An 18,888-nucleotide genomic window follows, 5' to 3' on the forward strand; every position below is an offset into this window, starting at 1 on the left:
CTGAGGCGCGTGCGTGCTTCGGCCACTGTCTAATCACTGTGGTGCTGATCTGCGTCACGCCGGCGCTGACGTCAGCACAAAAAAAAAATGCTGCGGTTGCATCAGAAAACATTTTAAAGTACGAAAAACTGAGTGAAACAGACTATTCAAAAACATTACTTTAAAAGGTAACACTTTGTTTTAACCCCCTCCCTCTGTTTAGCATTTTTAAGCACAAGCCTTTAAAAATAATTAATTAACGGTTTATAATGCATTATAATGTAGTTTAAGTAATTTTGTAAACAACTATAACTGGTGTATAAACAGTTAATGAATGATTGACAATATAACACAGTTGTAAAAAACTATGACATAATATTTTATATTGTATTTATATTTTATATGAATATTACATTTTGTTTAATACTTATTTAGGTCCTGTTATATGTATGTAATGATAATAATAATAATAATAATTATAGAATTGTTATTTATATAGCACCTTTCATACACAAAATGCAGATCAAAATGTTTTACAAAATAAAAAATGTAAACAAAACAAAGAGGAGGAGAGTAAAATAATAAACAGTTTAAAACAGTGTATTAATTGTTCATTATATTTTAAATGTATTAATCAGATTTAGTATATATATACATATGATGAAGTATTTATTTATTCTTCAATCTCCATGACAACTCAGCAAACTCTGTCTGCTGATGAGGACCATGAGATGCATCTGAAAGCTCCAGCTGAAATCTAGTTAGTGGATCTTGAGTTAAGAACTTTTTGTCAAACTATTGTGAACCTTGAACACATATATAAACAGTATGTTATAATTCGTCTGTGGATAATTTATAGATGTGTATAAACATGTACCAGATAAATGTTTTATAACACACAGTAAGGATTTGTGTAATCACATATCATTAAATCAGAATCAGAATCAGAAATACTTTATTGATCCCCGTAGGGAAACTCTTTGTTACAGTAGCTCGCCTTTACATCAGTGCACACAGGAGAAAACGATATTATACACTATAAACAGGTCAGAAATAAATAAATTAAGTAACATGTTGGTAAAGTATAAGATAAACTAAGTGTCGAGTACCAAGTGGGTTTACTGGTAGATGGTGAAGTACAGTACAAAATACAATGTCACTAATTATGTAATAAATAATAGTAAAAGCGGAGGTGCATGTACTGTCGAGAGTAATTGAGGTATATCCGTAACAATAAATAAGAAAAACTAACAAGGAAAAACTAATATTGCACTTGAGTAGTAAACAGAATATTGCACAATTATTATTAATTATGGCGGAGATGTAATGCTCAATGACCAGTTTAGTGACCTAGGGTCAAACAGACTAATCCTTAGAGGGAGGAGTTAAATAGTTTGATGGCCACAGGCAGGAATGACTTCCTGTGGCGCTCTGTGGTGCTCTTTGGTGGGATGAGTCTTCCGCTGAAGGTGCTCCTTTGTTTAGCCAGCACGTCATGGAGCGGGTGGGAGACACTGTCCAAGATGGCGTGTAGTTTGGCCAGCATCCTCCTCTCTGACACCACCGCCAGAGAGTCCAGCTCCACCCCCACAATGTTACTGGCCTTACGGATCAGTTTGTTGATTCTGTTGGCGTCCGCTACCCTCAGCCTGCTGCCCCAGAATGCAACAGCATACAGGATAGCACCGGCCACCACAGACTCATAGAACATCTTCAGCATTGTCCGGCAGATGTTGAAGGACCTCAGCCTCCTCAGAAAACAGAGGCGGCTCTGGCCCTTCCTGTAAACAGCCTGAGTGTTCTTGGTCCAGTCCAGTTTGTTATCTAAGTATACTCCCAGGTACTTGTAGTCCTCCACAATGTCCACACTGACCCCCTGGATGGAAACCGGGGTCACTGGTGCCTTGGCCCTCCGTAGATCCACAATCAGCTCCTTTGACTTTGTTGCATTGAGCTGCAGATGGTTCTGCTCGCACCATGAAACAAAGTTACCCACCACAGCCCTGTACTCAGACTCATCACCACCGCTGATACATCCCACCACAGCAGTCATCAGAGAACTTCTGAAGGTGGCAGGACTCTGTGTGGTGGCTGAAGTCCGTGGTGTAGATGGTGAAGAGGAAGGGAGAGAGGACAGTCCCCTGAGGGGCCCCAGTGTTGCTGACCACGCTGTCTGACACACAGTGCTGCAGGCGCATGTGCTGTGGTCTGCCAGTCAGGTAGTCCACAATCCAGGACACAAGGGAGGCGTCCACCTGCATCGCTGCCAGCTTCTCTCCCAGCAGGGCAGGCCGGATGGTGTTGAAAGCACTGGAGAAGTCAAAAAACATGATCCTCACCGTGCTTGCCGGCCTGTCCAGGTGGGTGTGGATGCGGTTAAGCAGGTAGATGATGGCGTCCTCAACTCCCAGCCGGGGCTGGTAGGCAAACTGAAGGGGGTCCAGGAGGGGTCTGACGATGGGCCGCAGCTGTTCCAGCACTAGTCTCTCCAGGGTCTTCATTATGTGGGAGGTCAGTGCCACCGGTCTGTAGTCCATGGAGCCACTGGGGCGTGGCGTCTTCGGCACAGGAACGAGGCAAGATGTCTTCCACAGAATGGGGACCCTTTGAAGACTCAGGCTCAGGTTGAAGACGTGTTGAAGGACTCCACAAAGCTGGGGGGCACAGGCTTTTAGCACCCCGGGGCTAACGCCATCGGGGCCTGCAGCCTTGTTTGAGTGGAGCCTCATCAGCTGTCCTCTCACCTGGTCAGCAGTCAGGCACACAGCAGAAGTTACAGGTGGGGGAGGAGGGGAGTCGTCGGTCTGGAGAGGGCCGTTAGCCTGATGGGGAGGGGGGAGCAGAGGACTCAGAGGAGTCTGAGGGTCGACAGCAGCTGAGTTAGAGGGGGGATGACCAGGAGCCGGTGTGTCGAATCTGTTAAAGAACAGATTCAGTTCGTTGGCCCTGTCCAAGCTGCCTTCAACTCCTCTGCTGCCAGTCGGTCTGAAGCCAGTGATGGTCTTCCTGCCGCTCCAGACCTCCCTCATATTGTTCTGCTGGAGTTTCCGCTCCAGCTTCCTTCTGTACTTCTCTTTGGCCTCCTGATTTTCACCTTCAGGTCGGCCTGGATTGCCCTCACCTCCTCCCTATTACCATCAGTAAAGGCCCTCCTCTTGGCATTTAGAATGTCCTTGATGTCTTTTGTTACCCACGGTTTGTTATTTGGGTAACAATGGACCGTCTTGGTTGGGACATTGCAGTCCACACAGAAGTTAATGTAGCCAGTGATGCACTCAGTGAGCCCGTCAATGTCCTCTCCATGAGGCTCACAGAGTGCATCCCAGTTTGTCACTTCAAAACATTCCTGCAGTGTCTCATAGGCCTCCCCTGACCATCTCCTCACTGTCCTTGTGGTCACGGGCTGCCTTTTAACGAGAGGCACATAGCAGGGTTTAAGGTGAACCAGGTTGTGGTCTGACCTACCCAGAGGGGGGAGGGGGGAAGAGCTGTATGCGTCCTTAACGTTGGCATACTGCAGGTCCAGTGTCCTCTCCTCCCTAGTAGGACAGCTCACATACTGGGTGAAATTAGTCAGTGTTGTTGAAACACTGACATGGTTGAAGTCACCCGAGATTAAAATGAGTGCACTCGGGTGTTGAGTCTGTAGATGTGCTATGGCGGTGTGAATGGCGTTGCACGCCGATGCCGGGTTAGCAGAGGGGGGGATGTAAACAGCCACAACAATGGCATGTGAAAATTCACGTGGCAGATAATAATGTGATTACAGCTATGTTGTATTGTGTTATTGTGTGTATATATACATATATATTTATATATATGGTAAAAATTAAAAGTGAAGGGAAAATTGTATATTTTCCTTTGAAATGTAGTCTAAAAGTAAGTCTCATAAATTACTATATGGAATACATTCAACTAAAGTACTTCAAAATTGTACTTACATCGAATATCTCCCAATAACTCTGAATATCTTGAGTGCATTTTATTTTGATGAATTTGTTCCCAGAGAGGCTACTGTATCTCCATATCCGGCTCTTACTTTTATGTTAATATGTGTTAATGTAGTTAGTGTTTTGGCAACACAACTCTACTGGCGATGCTAATGAAGTCATTGTGATACTAAAGACAGACAGACCGAGAGACAGGAGGTACATTAACACACACTCATATTCATAGTGACCTCTTAAGCCTGCGAGTTTACGTCTCTGAGCAGCAGCAATGGAGGCAGTACTCAGATCCTTTACTAAAGTAGCAATATCACACTGTAAAAAAACTCCTGCATTTAAAAATAAGTGAAAATACTATCAGCATAATATACTCAAAGGCGTTTTCTTCTCAAAAGTTATGTTTCTCACCAAAACACATTGTGTGTATCCTTGAGGTCTAACAAACATGTTTAAAATCTTACATTGTTTACATCCATGCTTACTTATTAGCAGTCTTCTTCTTCTTCTAGTGGTCAAAAACTCCACAGGGTACCTTTAAAGTATCAAATGCAAAAGTATTCATTATGCAAAATGAGCCCTTTAAACACTGTTGGACAGTGGTAGAAGAAGTACTGAGAAGTAAGTAAAAGTATCAATACCACACATTTACTCAGCAGCAGGATGTGGGGTTGAGTCAATATAAACTAAACTGCCCATGTTTACTGTAAAGAAGGACATGTCACCCAGTGCAACTGATGTGTTGTAAATACATGGTTCCCACACCTTCTTAAACATCAAATTCAAGGACTTTTCAAGGACTTTCCGGGCCCAGTTCCCTCAAATTCAAAGACCCAACAAGGCATAGTTTGAGGCACGGATCAGGGTTAATTACCGTTACAACACTGAGAATTTCTATAATAAGAACTGGCAGGCTTATCAGAAGCTCACAGACAACAATTAAAAAGAGAGAGAGGCTTGAATGTGTGAACACTTCTCAATTATGCTGCTATAATACAGTGGTTACTTTAAGTAAAAAAAAAACCAAAACAACTTCATTTCTATTCTTGCACAAAATATATACATTTAAGCACTTACAATGTCCTATGTCTATTTTCAAAGACTTTGAAGGCCTTGATTTTCACAAACCTTCAAGGATTTCAAGGACCCATTTTAAATGCTTTATATACAGTCAGCTAGTTTTAAATACTTTATATACAGTTAGCTAGTTTTAACTGCTTTAAATACAGTTAGCTAGATTTAACTGCTTTACAGTATATACAGTTAGCTAGTTTTAACTATAGTTAGCTAGTTTTTACTACTTTATATACAGTTAGCTAGTTGTAACTATAGTTAGCTAGTTTGAACTACTTTATATACAGTTAGCTAGTTTTAACTACAGTTAGCTAGTTTGAACTACTTTAAATACAGTTAGCTAGTTTTAACTGCTTTATATACAGTTAGCTAGTTTTAACTACAGTTAGTTTTAACTGCTTTATATACAGTTAGCTAATTTTAACTACTTTATCTACAGTCAGCTAGTTTTAACTACTTTATATACAGTTAGCTAGTTTTAACTACAGTTAGCTAGTTTTTACTACTTTATATACAGTTAGCTAGTTGTAACTATAGTTAGCTAGTTTTTACTACTTTATATACAGTTAGCTAGTTTGAACTACTTTATATACAGTTAGCTAGTTTTAACTACAGTTAGCTAGTTTGAACTACTTTAAATACAGTTAGCTAGTTGTAACTATAGTTAGCTAGTTTTTACTACTTTATATACAGTTAGCTAGTTTGAACTACTTTATATACAGTTAGCTAATTTTAACTACAGTTAGCTAGTTTGAACTACTTTAAATACAGTTAGCTAGTTTTAACTGCTTTATATACAGTTAGCTAGTTTTAACTACAGTTAGTTTTAACTGCTTTATATACAGTTAGCTAATTTTAACTACTTTATCTACAGTCAGCTAGTTTTAACTACTTTATATACAAGTAGCTAGTTTTAACTACAGTTAGCTATTTTTAACTGCTTTATGTACAGTTAGCTAATTTTAACTACTTTATCTACAGTCAGCTAGTTTTAACAACTTTATATACAGTTAGCTAGTTTTAACTACAGTTAGCTAGTTTTAAGTACTTTAAATACAGTTAGCTAGTTTTAACTACTTTATATACAGTTAGGCACTTCAAATTATAACAAATCATCATACTTTGAAGCCTTTATATACGTTTTTTTACATAAAACCTGCTGTCAGATAAATGTAGTTGAGCTGAAGCATAAATTGGAAATACTTAAGTGAAGTACAAGTACCTCAAAATTGTCCTTAATTACAGTACAGGAGTAAATGTATTTAGTTACTCTCCACCACCGCTGTACAAAGTACAATATTTCCCTCCTGAAATGTAGTGGAGTAGAAGTATAAAGTAGCATAAAATGGAAATACTAAGATACACTAAGTACAAATACCTCAAAATTTTAATTAAGAATAGTAGTACTTGAGCGAATGTACTTTTCCCAACACTTTGAATTGTTTCTAAATCTAGAGTAGAATAATATTTTATGACAGAAATGTGTTCAACCACATCAGACTCAAATACAGTTTTACTGTAAAAGTCATGATTTGTGTTGTACTTTCACAGCAGGTACATTTATATGTTCTGGTTCAGTGCCAGATGTACTTCATTCATGGCACTACCTAGAACAGAGCAATAAATGTTAACCTTTGTCCTGACAGTGATTATGTAAAGAGAAAGTTAATGAACTTCCCATCCTGTCAATGTTAACATCACGATCAGACCTCTTTAAGTGATTCCTGTCCAGTGGTGGAAGAGGAACTCAGATCCTCTATTCAAGTACCAATACAACAATGTAAGAATAGCTACTCCATTCCAGCATTCAGAATCTTACTAGTAAAAGTACACATTATCAGCAATCTTACAGCAGCATTTTACTGTTGTAGCTGCTCGCAGTGGAGCTATAGTTTTAACCACTTTATATACAGTTAGCTTGTTTTAACTACTTTATATACAATTAGCTAGTTTTAACTACTTTATGTACAGTTATCAAGTTTTAACTACTTTATATACTATTAGCTAGTTTTAACTACTTATACAGTTAGCTAGTTTTAACTACAGTTAGCTAGTTTTAACTACTTTATGTACAATTAGCTAGTTTTAACTACTTATACACAGTTAGCTAGTTTTAAATACTTATACACAGTTAGCTAGTTTTAACTACAGTTAGCTAGTTTTAACTACTTTAAATACAGTTAGCTAGTTTTAACTACTTTAAATACAGTTAGCCAGTTTTAACTACTTTATGTACAATTAGCTAGTTTTAACTACTTTATATACAATTAGCTAGTTTTAAATACTTATACACAGTTAGCTAGTTTTAACTACAGTTAGCTAGTTTTAACTACTTTAAATACAGTTAGCTAGTTTTAACTGCTTTATATACAGTCAGCTAGTTTTAACTACTTTATATACAATTAGCTAGTTTTAACTACTTATACACAGTCAGCTAGTTTTAACTACTTTAATATATAAATATTGTATTTTTTACTCTGCTACATTTATCTGACAGCTTTAGTTACTAGTTACTTTGCAGATTCAGATTAATAATACAAATAAAATATGGTAGCATTATTAATGGTTAACAAGATAATACTTTATTGATACCCAGCAGTATATAAAGTCATTAAAATAAATCAGCTCCAGCTGCAACATTAAAGTAAGGAACACATTAATGTATCGATAATTATAATCCAATAATATAATATATATTATTCTGAAATGGGCCATTCTGCATAATGAGTACTAATTTTGATACAGGACTTTTAGTCATAACAGAGTATGACACTGTGGTATTTCTCCTTTTACTTATATAAAAGATCTGAGTATCTGAGTACCACCACTGCTGAAATACTGTATACTGGAGTAGAAGTATTAAGTGGCATAAAATGGAAATACCTCAACATTTTACTTGAGTACACTTCTTGTGTAAATCTACTTTCCACCACTGTTCCTGTCTTCTCTCTGTGTTTATTGAATCAATGTCTTTACCAGCTCTGTGATCAACACCCACTGATTCCCTTTATTGATCCCTGATTCCCTTTATTGATCCCTGATTCCCTCTTTTGTCCCTGAGCTGCTTGGACTGTTTCTACTCACTCAGGTTAAACTCTGCACTCCAGTTAATACTTAAAGCCACACTGGAGCCAGACTGGATCACAGTAAATATCCAATGAAATCACTACACAGATTAAAGCACATGTGTACAAACTACTAACACTCTCTCATTATGTTTTGCGGCCATGAGTCGAGATAAGAGAGAGGAGCGAGGTGCTCTCTGCATTGTCATTTTATTGGTTCACACACTGATTACATCTGATCACATTTTAATATTGATAAGACTGGGAATGCACACCATAGGAATCATCATCATTAGTAATATGAGTATAATAAATTAAAAAAAAGAAATCAGAAAAGCTTTGTTTTGCAAACAGCAGCGTTCTGTCATTGTTACTCAGTCGTCTCCTGATGGTTCACCTGAACTGAGGAAAAGAAATCATGAAGCTCTTCTGAAGCAATTCAAATAAGTTGAGCTGTAGCCGAAACATTACACCCAGGCCAGATACTAATTAATGGAATAAGGATTGTTTACCAAAGGGGACAATGACTCACAGTGAGCAGTAATTCTATTATACTATTAGGGTTTGGACTATACAGGAGTTTCAATGACACAAATTATTAAAAAACACACCACACAGAACCTGCAGAGTGTCTGATGATAATTCACTCGCTCATGTTTGTTCATGTGACTAAAACAAAGGCTCCATTGTAAAAACAGTTGTCATTTACATTTGCAGCATTTTACGTTTGCTTTGGCTCAGTTTCAGTGTGCAAGAGAACCAAACTGATTCGCTAAATTATTAAAGTGCAAAACACTAAATCACATGTTCAGTCCTCAGAACCTCATATTAGTTATATATATATATATATATATATATATATATATATATATATATATATATATATATATATATATATATAAGTTTAAAGAATCAGTAACATCTTTTAAATCACTTCTCAAAACATATTTATTTAAAAAAAAAGATGTTTTAAATATAAGCCCAAAGTTCTTATACGTTCTAATATGTTTTATTTGTTTATTTTACTGTTTTATTCTAATTGTATTTTTATTATATATATTTTGTTCTATTTCATTCTCCGTCATCTTATTTGCCACATTTTGTTTACTATAACTGTTTTAATTTGTTTTTTCCCCTGTAAAGCACTTTGTGACTTTGTTTTTAATTGCAATATTTAAATAAAGTTTATTTTGTTACAGTATTATGACTAAGCATACTGATCACTGAATCAGTGCAAAGTGTGTTTGCATTTCTCCTCATTTTATCATCATTATCAGTTGAGGAGCAACACACATTTCTGGTTGTTTTGTGTAAAATCCTGATGAAATGACCACTACTGACTCATCTTGACAGTATTATTTCATAATGACCTGATTATATTTTAGATGCAACAATGATTAAAATTCAGTGATGAGCATATACAGTGTTGTAACACTCTGATGACGTATTACCTAATTTGATACAGATTATGGATACAAGTAAAGATTATTTTCATCATTATTAATGTGCTGATTGTTTAGCCTTTACAGAAAATAGTGAAAAAAGTTCCCAGAGCCCAAGGTGACTTTTTCAAATGGCTTGTTTTGTTTGACCAACAGTCAAAAAACCAAAGATATTCAGTTTACAATGATAGAAAAACACATAAATGCATCTAATCCTCACATTTGAGAAACTGGAACCAGAGGAGTTTGGCATTTTTGTTTGAAAAGTGACGTAAATGATTAATCAGCATGTTGCAGATACATTTTCTGACCTTGAATCCACGATGAATCGACTAATTGTTTCAGCTCTAACATTTACATTTTGTGTGCAATGTGAGATTTTGAGGCCGAACTGAGGACTTGTGAAACCTGAGCCAACGCAATCGTAAAATACTGTAAATGCTGTTTGACATTAAATAACTGAAGGCCTTTGAAAACTGAGTTTGTCACAGTCTCTCTCTTCTCACACTCTGCTCATCAGATGCAGGGGTCCCGCTCTCACCAACACCCACCTCGATGCAGAACTCAGCCTCTGATCACATTTATATTTTGAACCCTGCAGTTGGCTCAGATATGCAGTAATTCTCTGTTACTGGATGTTGGCGCCCTCTCGAGGAGAGGATGGTGCATTGTCACGAAGCTGAAAAAAAGGCTGGACAGAGACTTCTATCTCGGGGCAGGAAATTTACAAACAGTATAACCGTTAACTGAATAAATCCAAATAATTCAAAACTATCTTGAGACTTGAGAGCTATTTTTGGTGTCGGATCGAATTGTTCTGACTCATGAGTTCAGTATTTCTAGAATCCCGATACCTGTACATTGTTTAGCTTTTTAAAACACATAAACACAGTCTTTTCTTTAGACGTGCAAAGTAAAAAGCTGCGCTTTAAAAAGCAGAGAATAATCTAAATTAAGACCCTGATGTGAAATCTGAGTTTAACATTTTCTTCAGTCTACTCTCTAAAAAGTGAAAGTGATTAATTAGGATCTTGGGTTTTGTCTTTGATACAGTAAAGAGCCATTTTAAAACTGATCTGGATGCAGCAATTTCTTTAAAAGGCATATTCTGTCCTGATCCTCACCAGTACTTTCATTTACTACACTCGTCATATTAACACAAAAATAATTTATGCACTTACAAAGCCTAGAAAATAGAGGCAATAGATTATAGCTCACCAGTCCAAAAAGATAAAAATCAACAAAAATGCACGGTGACACCCAATTTACCACTGTTATTAACTTGGAATATCATGCAATTAAATACCATCTACAGCATAGTTATTAAGTCACCACGATGAAACTGGAAATTTACATAAACAGTGTGATACTATAGTTTCAACCATTGTCATAATTTCAGTAGTTACCTTGCAATGTTCAGTACATAGAGAATCAATTAAGAACGACAGTAATATCTTAGCATGCTGCATGGTTTTCACTGTCTCACAGAGCGGCTCAGAGGGGTCCGGTGAACACACGGAGGCGTCGGTTCAGGGTCAACTACACTCCAGAGAAAGAGGAAACACACACACACACACACACACACACACACACACACACAAAAAAAAGCTTCATTGAATAACAAAACAAAACGGATAATTAAACACACCCACTGGTCTCTCTCTGTGAGACTCGTGGTACTGTTTTGTTCATTTCACACAGGCAGCCTTAGTCGTGCAGAAAAACAGCCACTGGTAATAGGAACACAGGTAGGAGTCATGCTCGTCATAAAAAAGAAGAAGAAGAAGATACCAGAATGAAAGGTTTAAAATGACTAATAAATATACTGTACAGTTGAAAGAGCACTACAATAGACTGCAGCCATAATAATACTAGAAGTAAGTAACAATAATTTTATGTTTGAGGAGAAGTAAAAGGGTAAATCTTCAACAGGAGAGCGCCATGCTGGAGGCTTTGTGGCGGGAGGAGGACAGTTGTTGTCCGGGTATGTCGGGCTGGTGCAGCGTCGCAGACTGCAGCCACATACTGAAGACAAGACGCAGGCTAAAGAGTTTCCTTTTTTTTGGCTGATATGCCCTCTGCTGTAGCGTAGGTTTCGGCGATGGGAGCGTCGGTGTTGCTGTCTGTGAGGTTGGAGAGAGACGGAGAGAGAAGAGCGAGGTGGGGAGGCAGAGTGCAGGAGGACGGCCGTGATCCCAAAATCACCTTTAAACCACCCTCCATCCACCTGCACCTCTCTCTCAGTGCTGATACGCTCTCTTAGATTATCCACTTGTTCCTGTTCTGCTCCTCTGCGCCTCCTCATCAGTCTCAGTCCCTGGAAAGAAAGAAGACGCATAGTTAAGTTTATCTGCAAACTATGAGTTTGCAGATAAACTTTGATATAAAGTTGATATGGTGAACTTGTTAGCTAACAGTTGGCTATTTACACATCCAGTAGATTTGGAGCAATATTAGCATCCATTTGTGTCCATCTGATTGATGTAAGTACTCACTCTCCTTTCAGATCTGTTTGGCTCTCCACCGACTCCTGAGAAAAATATCTGGCTCTTTAGCTTCTAAATGTATTTTTTTTTGTTTTGCTCAAACTTTATCTGGCGTTTGTTTGGGCAGGTAGCTTCCTTCTGCATCTGGAAACGATGCCGATGAGAGCAGTGAGACTGAACCAAAACAGTAAAGTTGCCGTAAAACCAAAACAACGAGCTAAAAGACGTTAAAACACTCAACTGGGGAACTGCAGTGATAATGTGGGTTCATCACTACAAGTAACCCCTTTCATTTGATCCATTGTTAAAATAAAAATATTGATTATAACCACATTAATTATAGAAATCTGATATTTGACTTCTGTTCTTGAAAGATGCCCTGCTCTCCTAGTGTTTCGATTTCCTTTTGTCCACCAACTGTAGCAACTTCTTTGACTTGTTTAGAGCCGCAAATCACAATCATTTTCTGTATCTATTAATACGTAAATCATTTTTTCAAATACTCGACGAACTGTTTCGGCCTATACAAGGCCAGAAAATAGTGAAAAAGGCCTATTAGCATTTCCCAAAGCCCAAGGTGACGTCAACAACTTGCTTGTTTTTAAATTCACAATAATACAATTAATCCAATACAATTAAAGGGGGAATTTACCGACTTTACACATATAGCTCAGTTTACTAGTCATGAAGAGCGCTGTTCAACCTGTGAAAACAGTTCAGGGTTGTCTCAGCTTGAGACAAATAAATGTATAACAGAAAACCTGCGTTACAAACTGGGGGTGTGAAGTTTGAAAGACATGGACATTTACCAGCCAGGGAAAGAAAAGATGCAGTTGAGTTGCATTATGGGAAATGCAGTCCATAGGATCCAGTGGTTTTTGAGCTTGACCCCTACTGGGGACTAAAAGTTAGGAAATCTCGGCTTCTGCTTCTTCAATTTTGAGAAATCTATCTCTTGTGAGTCCTTCAACTTAATGGAAGTGCAATATTAATTAGCTGGAGTGCCCCTTTAATACAACACAGTATTAATACAAGTGACACAATTAACTGTATTAATGTAATCATTTTAACACTAGTTTATTTTAGTTTAGTTGCTCAAAAGTGATAAACCGTAGAAACCATGTAATCATACTGTAGATACAAGTTATTGGACAAAACAGTCACAACAACAAGGATGAGAGTAAAGTAGGAAAACTCTAAATGTTAAATTCTTAAATTAATTAGCCCAGAAAAAGCAGAAAGTGAGCGCTTATTCAAAGTAGGCCATGAGAGAATACATACTGTATATGTTGTGTAAATAAGAGAAAACTTTAAGCTATTCATTTTCAATGTGATTCTTTTCACTGCTGATACTCAAGATCGTTTATATTGGTCGCTGTTTTGCTTATTACTTCTACGGCCTTTTTCAGTCTGAGTAAATACTGAGACATTACTAAATCCCTTGCTTTTAAAGAAACAGTTGATACCACTCTCACGTCTGTACAGTACATAGGAAGCGACAGCTACTGGTTTGTCCTACCAGGACCTCTAACGCTCAGGAAGTCACCTCACCCTGCCAAGAAATAGTCCGGCACATAACCTCCATAAAACCACAACTTGTCATTTTACACTTCAGTTTTTGTACGGATTAAATAAATTATATGTTAAACAGCGAGCTTTAGAGTTGCTGGTGGGCAGATTTTGTTACCTTTGGACAGAAACAAGGCTAGCTGTTTCCCCCTACTTCCAGTCTTTATGCTAAGCTAAGCTAATCTAACCGGTGATTTGGTGATTCTAGCTTCATATTTAGCGTACACACATGAAAGTAGTATCAATCTTCTCTTCTAACTTTCGGCCAGAAAGCGAATTAGTGAACTTCCCAAAATGTTGAACTGTTACTTACAGAATTTCTACTTACTAAAAGAAAATTGTCGAAATGTGAAATCATGTCTCTCTGCGTCTTAATTATTTGAGCTTACTTATTGCAATTTTTACTTATTTTATTTAATCTTATATTCATGTCAAGTCATAAATGAATGAATGAATGAATGTTGTTTTGGTACCTCATCACTGCAGCGGGGCAGCGGGAGCTCCTGAGCAGTGGAAGTGGACGTTTTGCCACCGGCTGTCCCTGCGGTGCCATACTCTGGTCTCTTCTGATTGGCTGGAGCGGGGACGGCCCTGCCCGTCGACAAACTGCGTCAGGCGGATGTAGGCGATGCAGGCGGCGTCGTCACCGATCATGTGCACGTGAGGGTTGAGGATGGTGGTGTGGATGGGTTTGCTGTTCTTGGAGAGGACTGACGGGAAAGAGGGATCCAACTTTAGAACGAAGCGTTTAAATTTACCAACAACTCAGTCAGTCCATAAAAACTGCAAAAATAGTTTTAATTGTCGTCTTACGATTGTCGAAGTAAAATCTATGGAAGTCCATTCCCTCCACCAGATTACCAAGCCCCTCAGGCTCAAACGAGGTCAGACCAGGGTCGCAGATCTTCCTGTAAAAACGTGCAGGATAAGGTCAGAATACTAAATACTATATACTAAATATCATGTTTTAAACTCTAAATCATGTTTTTGAAGTGGTAAATGTTTCTGTATACCTCCTGCGCAGTGAAAAGTAACAACGAATGCCATTAATTCTATAACAATATTATATACAGCTGAAAAACAGGAAGGAAAACGTACTCTTCGGCCCACTCTGGCCCCGCCCCAGTTTATAAAAGCCCATTTCTGCCGGGAAAAGAAATCGATGAAAAGTTAGACATGATAAGTCACTTAGTGTCTCGTCATTATGACTTACTGTAGTAACACAAACGTTTGACTTACAATCTATAACTTTGACTTACTATCTTACAATTTTGATTATGTATCTTATTCTGACTTAGTATCTCTCAGTTGTGACTTAGTAGCTCAAAGGTTTGACTTTCAATCTCATAGCTCTTGACTTATTATTTTACAATTCTCATTTAGTAGCTCATAATTTTGACTTGGTATCTCATAGGTTTCACATAGTATCGCATCATTTTAATTTCGTATCTCATAATTATGCCTTAATAGCTCAAGTTTTGCTTAAGTTTTGATTTATAATCTCAGCACTCTCGACTTACTATCTTGTAATTTTGAGTAGCTTTAAGTTTTCACTTAGGATCTCATAATTGTGACTTAGTAACTAAAAAGTTTGACTTTGTATTTCACAGTTGTGACTTAGCAGCTGAAACTTTTGATTTATAATCTCATAACTCTAATTTTGATTTAGTAGCTGAAACGTTTTGCTCAGAATCTCATGTTTTTGACTCAGTAACTCAAACCTTTTTTGTCTTACCACGAGTCCTTTCATTTTTATCGTGCATGACTTTTCATCTATTGTCCTTTTTAATGGCGGAAATGAGCTTCCATCGCTGCGGACACACTTTACCCCACCCTCCCCTCCCCTCCCTCACTCAATCTGCAAAGCATTATTCTTAATTGTGTGTGGTAGGTAGAGAGAGCGAGAGGATAAAACAATGACCGTAATTACACTTTAATCTTTTAAAGCACATTTAATGTCAATGTCAATCAGATTAATGGTTCTCTATGGCTGATGGGGAGCTTTAGTGTTTATTTCACAGGATAAACTCAAGCTGATGAGCCTCCGGTTTGGAGATTTTTATGAAACAAGAAAGAGTGAGAGGTGGACTCACGCATAAGCCTCAAAGTCTCCATTGTTGACAGCTTCAATAAGCTGCTCTGTGATCTTTATGATCTCCTGTTTGCGAGCTGCAGAGAAGAAACAAACGCACCGTGAGAACAATGTGAATGTAACCCGTGTGACAGTTCAACCTCATCATGAAGCCACAGCGCACAAAACTCTACACTCATTCACAAACATTAACAAACACAGCGGGGGTGAACGCAGCTCGGTTCAGGTTCAGACTCACCTGAGAGCTTGTTACTCATTGTGAATGTTATCGGTCACCTCTCTTTCATCCGTGTCTCTGAGTGAAATCTCCTCCATGCTACTGCACACATGAAAACTACTTCCATGCAAAAAGTTGTGTCGTCTCCCTCTCCATGAGCGCTCAAATGATCCTCGCCTACATATCCAACTTTTATCAAAAATAAAACGTCCCTTCCTGCTCTGTCTAGCCGCTGTGTCGCTCTCTACCTCCATCCATCATCCATCATATCTCTTGTTTGCATGTGAGGCTGCTTGAGCTCATCACGCTATTCTTGTCCCAGCCCTTTAGATGAGATTTACTGTGTCCTTCTCCCCTCGCTTCCTCCTGACACTGAGAGGAAGGCTTAGCTCGCTCTGATTGACGCCCTCTCTCTCTCTCTCTCTGCCAGTCTCTCTCTCTGTCTCTCTGCAGAGGTGGAGGAAGTATTCAGATCCTTTACTTCAGTAAAAGTACTAATACCACACCGTGAAAATACTCAACTACAAGTAAAACTCCTTCACTGAGTAAAAGTTTAATCAGGAAAATGTACTTAAAGTGTTAAAGCAGTGCAGCGTCCCTGTGGCTGCTGTGCTGTTATATATTCTATCATCAGGTTATTATTCCTCGTGCATTAATGTAAAGCAGGATGTTGCTGCTGCAGCTGGTGGAGCTGGAGCTCATGTTGAACCGGTTTGTATCGGACTGCAGCTGATGATGCTTTTCATTCTGGATCCATCTGCCGATTCTTTTCTCTATCGATCCATCGATCGGTTTGTAAAACTCGTGAAAACAGTGAGAAACGCCGTCACGACGACCCAGAGCCCAAAGTGACGCCTTCACCGTGTCGTCGTGTCCGACCGACAGTCCAAAGCTCGACGTTATTAACAAACATCACAGTTATTACAGTCGTTCAGAGGAAAAGCAGCAGATCTGCACATCTGAGACGCTGCAGCCAGGAAGTGATTTTACAGGAAAAATGACTTAAATAATTATCAAAATAGCTGCCGATTAATTTTCTGTCAATTAACTAATTGATTAATCAACTAATCGTTTCAGCTGTACTTGTATAAACTGTTGGGGAGTTTAATTTATAACAAAACATCATATTTTATAACCTCTTCATGTTTTGTGTGTAAACATTTTAATTTGTAAAGTAACAGCTGTCAGATAAATGTAGTGAAGTAAAAGTATAAAGTAGCAGAAAATACAAGTAAAGTACAAGTACCTCAAATTTGTACTTAAGTCCAGTAGTTGAGTAAATGAACTACGTTACGTGCCGCCGCTGTCTCTCTGTCTGTGCTTTTGTTGTTTCTTTTGTGCCTCTATCTATCCTACGACCCTCCACCTTCACAGACCTGTTTCCTCTCCGCTCCGTATCACTTTACTTAAGTAGAAGTAGCAACAACATCACAGTGTCAAAGTCCCCCATTCAAAATTTTACTTAAAGTGTCAGTTCACCCAAATTACAAAAAACACATTTTCTTTGTTAACTCTAGTGGTGTACAGATCATTTGGGGTTTTATTTGTCAGGTTTTGAGAGTGGAGGTGAACTGATTTTTGTCTTTGCTGCAGACAGTATTACATTAAAAAAAGAACTGGTCTGGTTCCCCGACCTGGGGGTCAGGACCCCCCAAAGGGGCCACAAGATAAATCTGAGGGTTCGTGAAATAATTAAAAAGATGGGAGAGAAGAAGAAAAAACCTTTCTGCTACACAAATTATATTGATTTTTTCTGACTTTTCTCAAATTGTGAGAAATGCTGGAGGATTTTCAAGGTTCAAGGTTCAGCTTTATTGTCATTATACAATATAGGATTGCACAATGAAATGCAGTTGTAGCCCCCTACACGCTACACACAGAAAATGTATGAACAAATATTCAAATATTTTAAATTGGAATAGAACAAAACTATAAAAATAGGCAATAAAATACAGCAAAGTATATGAAAGTAGCACTAAAGGGAGAAATAAAAGGGAAAACTACCTCCTCAGGACGCTAAAAACTATTTAAATGAAACATATTTTGGTTGAAGTGCTCACAAAAGAGTGAAAACTACAATTTGAGGTTTTATGGGGGGTTATGTGCTGGACTATTTCTTGGTTGGGTGCGGTGACTTACTGGAGTCTCATGACTTCAGGACTTTTGCCGGCTACAACCTTATATTTACCGTACAAGTACGAGAGTGGAATCAATCTTCTCGTCTATCTCTCTGCAAGACGTTGAATCGTTCTTTTACTCAAGTACAGCAGACGACTCGCATTTCGTCAGTCGAATCACGCTTTTATTTTGTTTTAGCTACGTCACTGTACACGGAGTAACACAGAATAGCAGCAGGACAGGCGGTAAACTTGTCTCAAAATGACCTAACCACAAAACTAAGTGACGCTGGTACAACCTCCTCTACTGACGCCCAGTGTGACTGACTCCTTGGCTGACAGTCAGTAAGTAAGTAAAGTTTATTTAGTATAGTATATACTATATATATATATATATATATATATATATATATATATATATATATATATATACATATATATATTTATATATATATATATATAGTATATACACCTTTCACAGAGCAAGGTCAAAAGTGCCTCACAAGAGTAAAATTAGCAGCCCAGCAGGAGAGACTCTGTAAAGCGCTAGGACTTTATAACTGAACTATGACCAGGACGCACACTTCTTGCAGAATCATCTGTTAAATCACTTCACAAAAAAAAAAAAAGCTTTTTATTAATGCTAATACACTGTTTTATTTCCAACATGTCTTATCGGTTTTATTATTATTGTTTTCATCTTATATTATTGTTGGGTATTTTATTCCATTTTATTTTTGTATTATTTTAACCGTCTGATTTTATTTGCCTCGTTGCCTCCTGAAAGGTTTTAATCCTGGTTCCTTTGTAACTTTGTTTTTAGAAGTGCTGTATAAATAAGGTTTATTATTATTATTCATTACAATAATTTTTATTTCTCTGACTGTGTGGAAATCCTCACAG

At 37.9% G+C, this 18,888-nt stretch overlaps 1 protein-coding gene across 7 annotated transcripts in view; it reads right to left on the reverse strand.

The window, feature by feature from the left end:
- Nucleotides 1–10,033: 10,033 nt before the first annotated feature.
- LOC122865659 (calcium/calmodulin-dependent protein kinase type II subunit beta) overlaps nt 10,034–18,888 on the reverse strand; it is a 51,955-nt gene continuing 43,100 nt past the window's right edge. For all 7 annotated transcript variants that reach the window (XM_044174403.1, XM_044174401.1, XM_044174398.1 and 4 more), the window contains 4 exons: nt 15,653–15,728; nt 14,373–14,467; nt 14,033–14,269; nt 10,034–11,821 (listed from right to left, as the gene is read on the reverse strand). In XM_044174403.1, coding sequence (XP_044030338.1) covers nt 14,037–14,269; nt 14,373–14,467; nt 15,653–15,728 — 404 coding nt within the window. In that variant the 3' untranslated portion in view covers nt 10,034–11,821; nt 14,033–14,036. The remainder of the gene's footprint in view (nt 11,822–14,032; nt 14,270–14,372; nt 14,468–15,652; nt 15,729–18,888) is intronic.

Source organism: Siniperca chuatsi, linkage group LG18 (genome assembly GCF_020085105.1).
Source record: "Siniperca chuatsi isolate FFG_IHB_CAS linkage group LG18, ASM2008510v1, whole genome shotgun sequence".
Lineage (NCBI taxonomy): Eukaryota > Metazoa > Chordata > Actinopteri > Centrarchiformes > Sinipercidae > Siniperca > Siniperca chuatsi.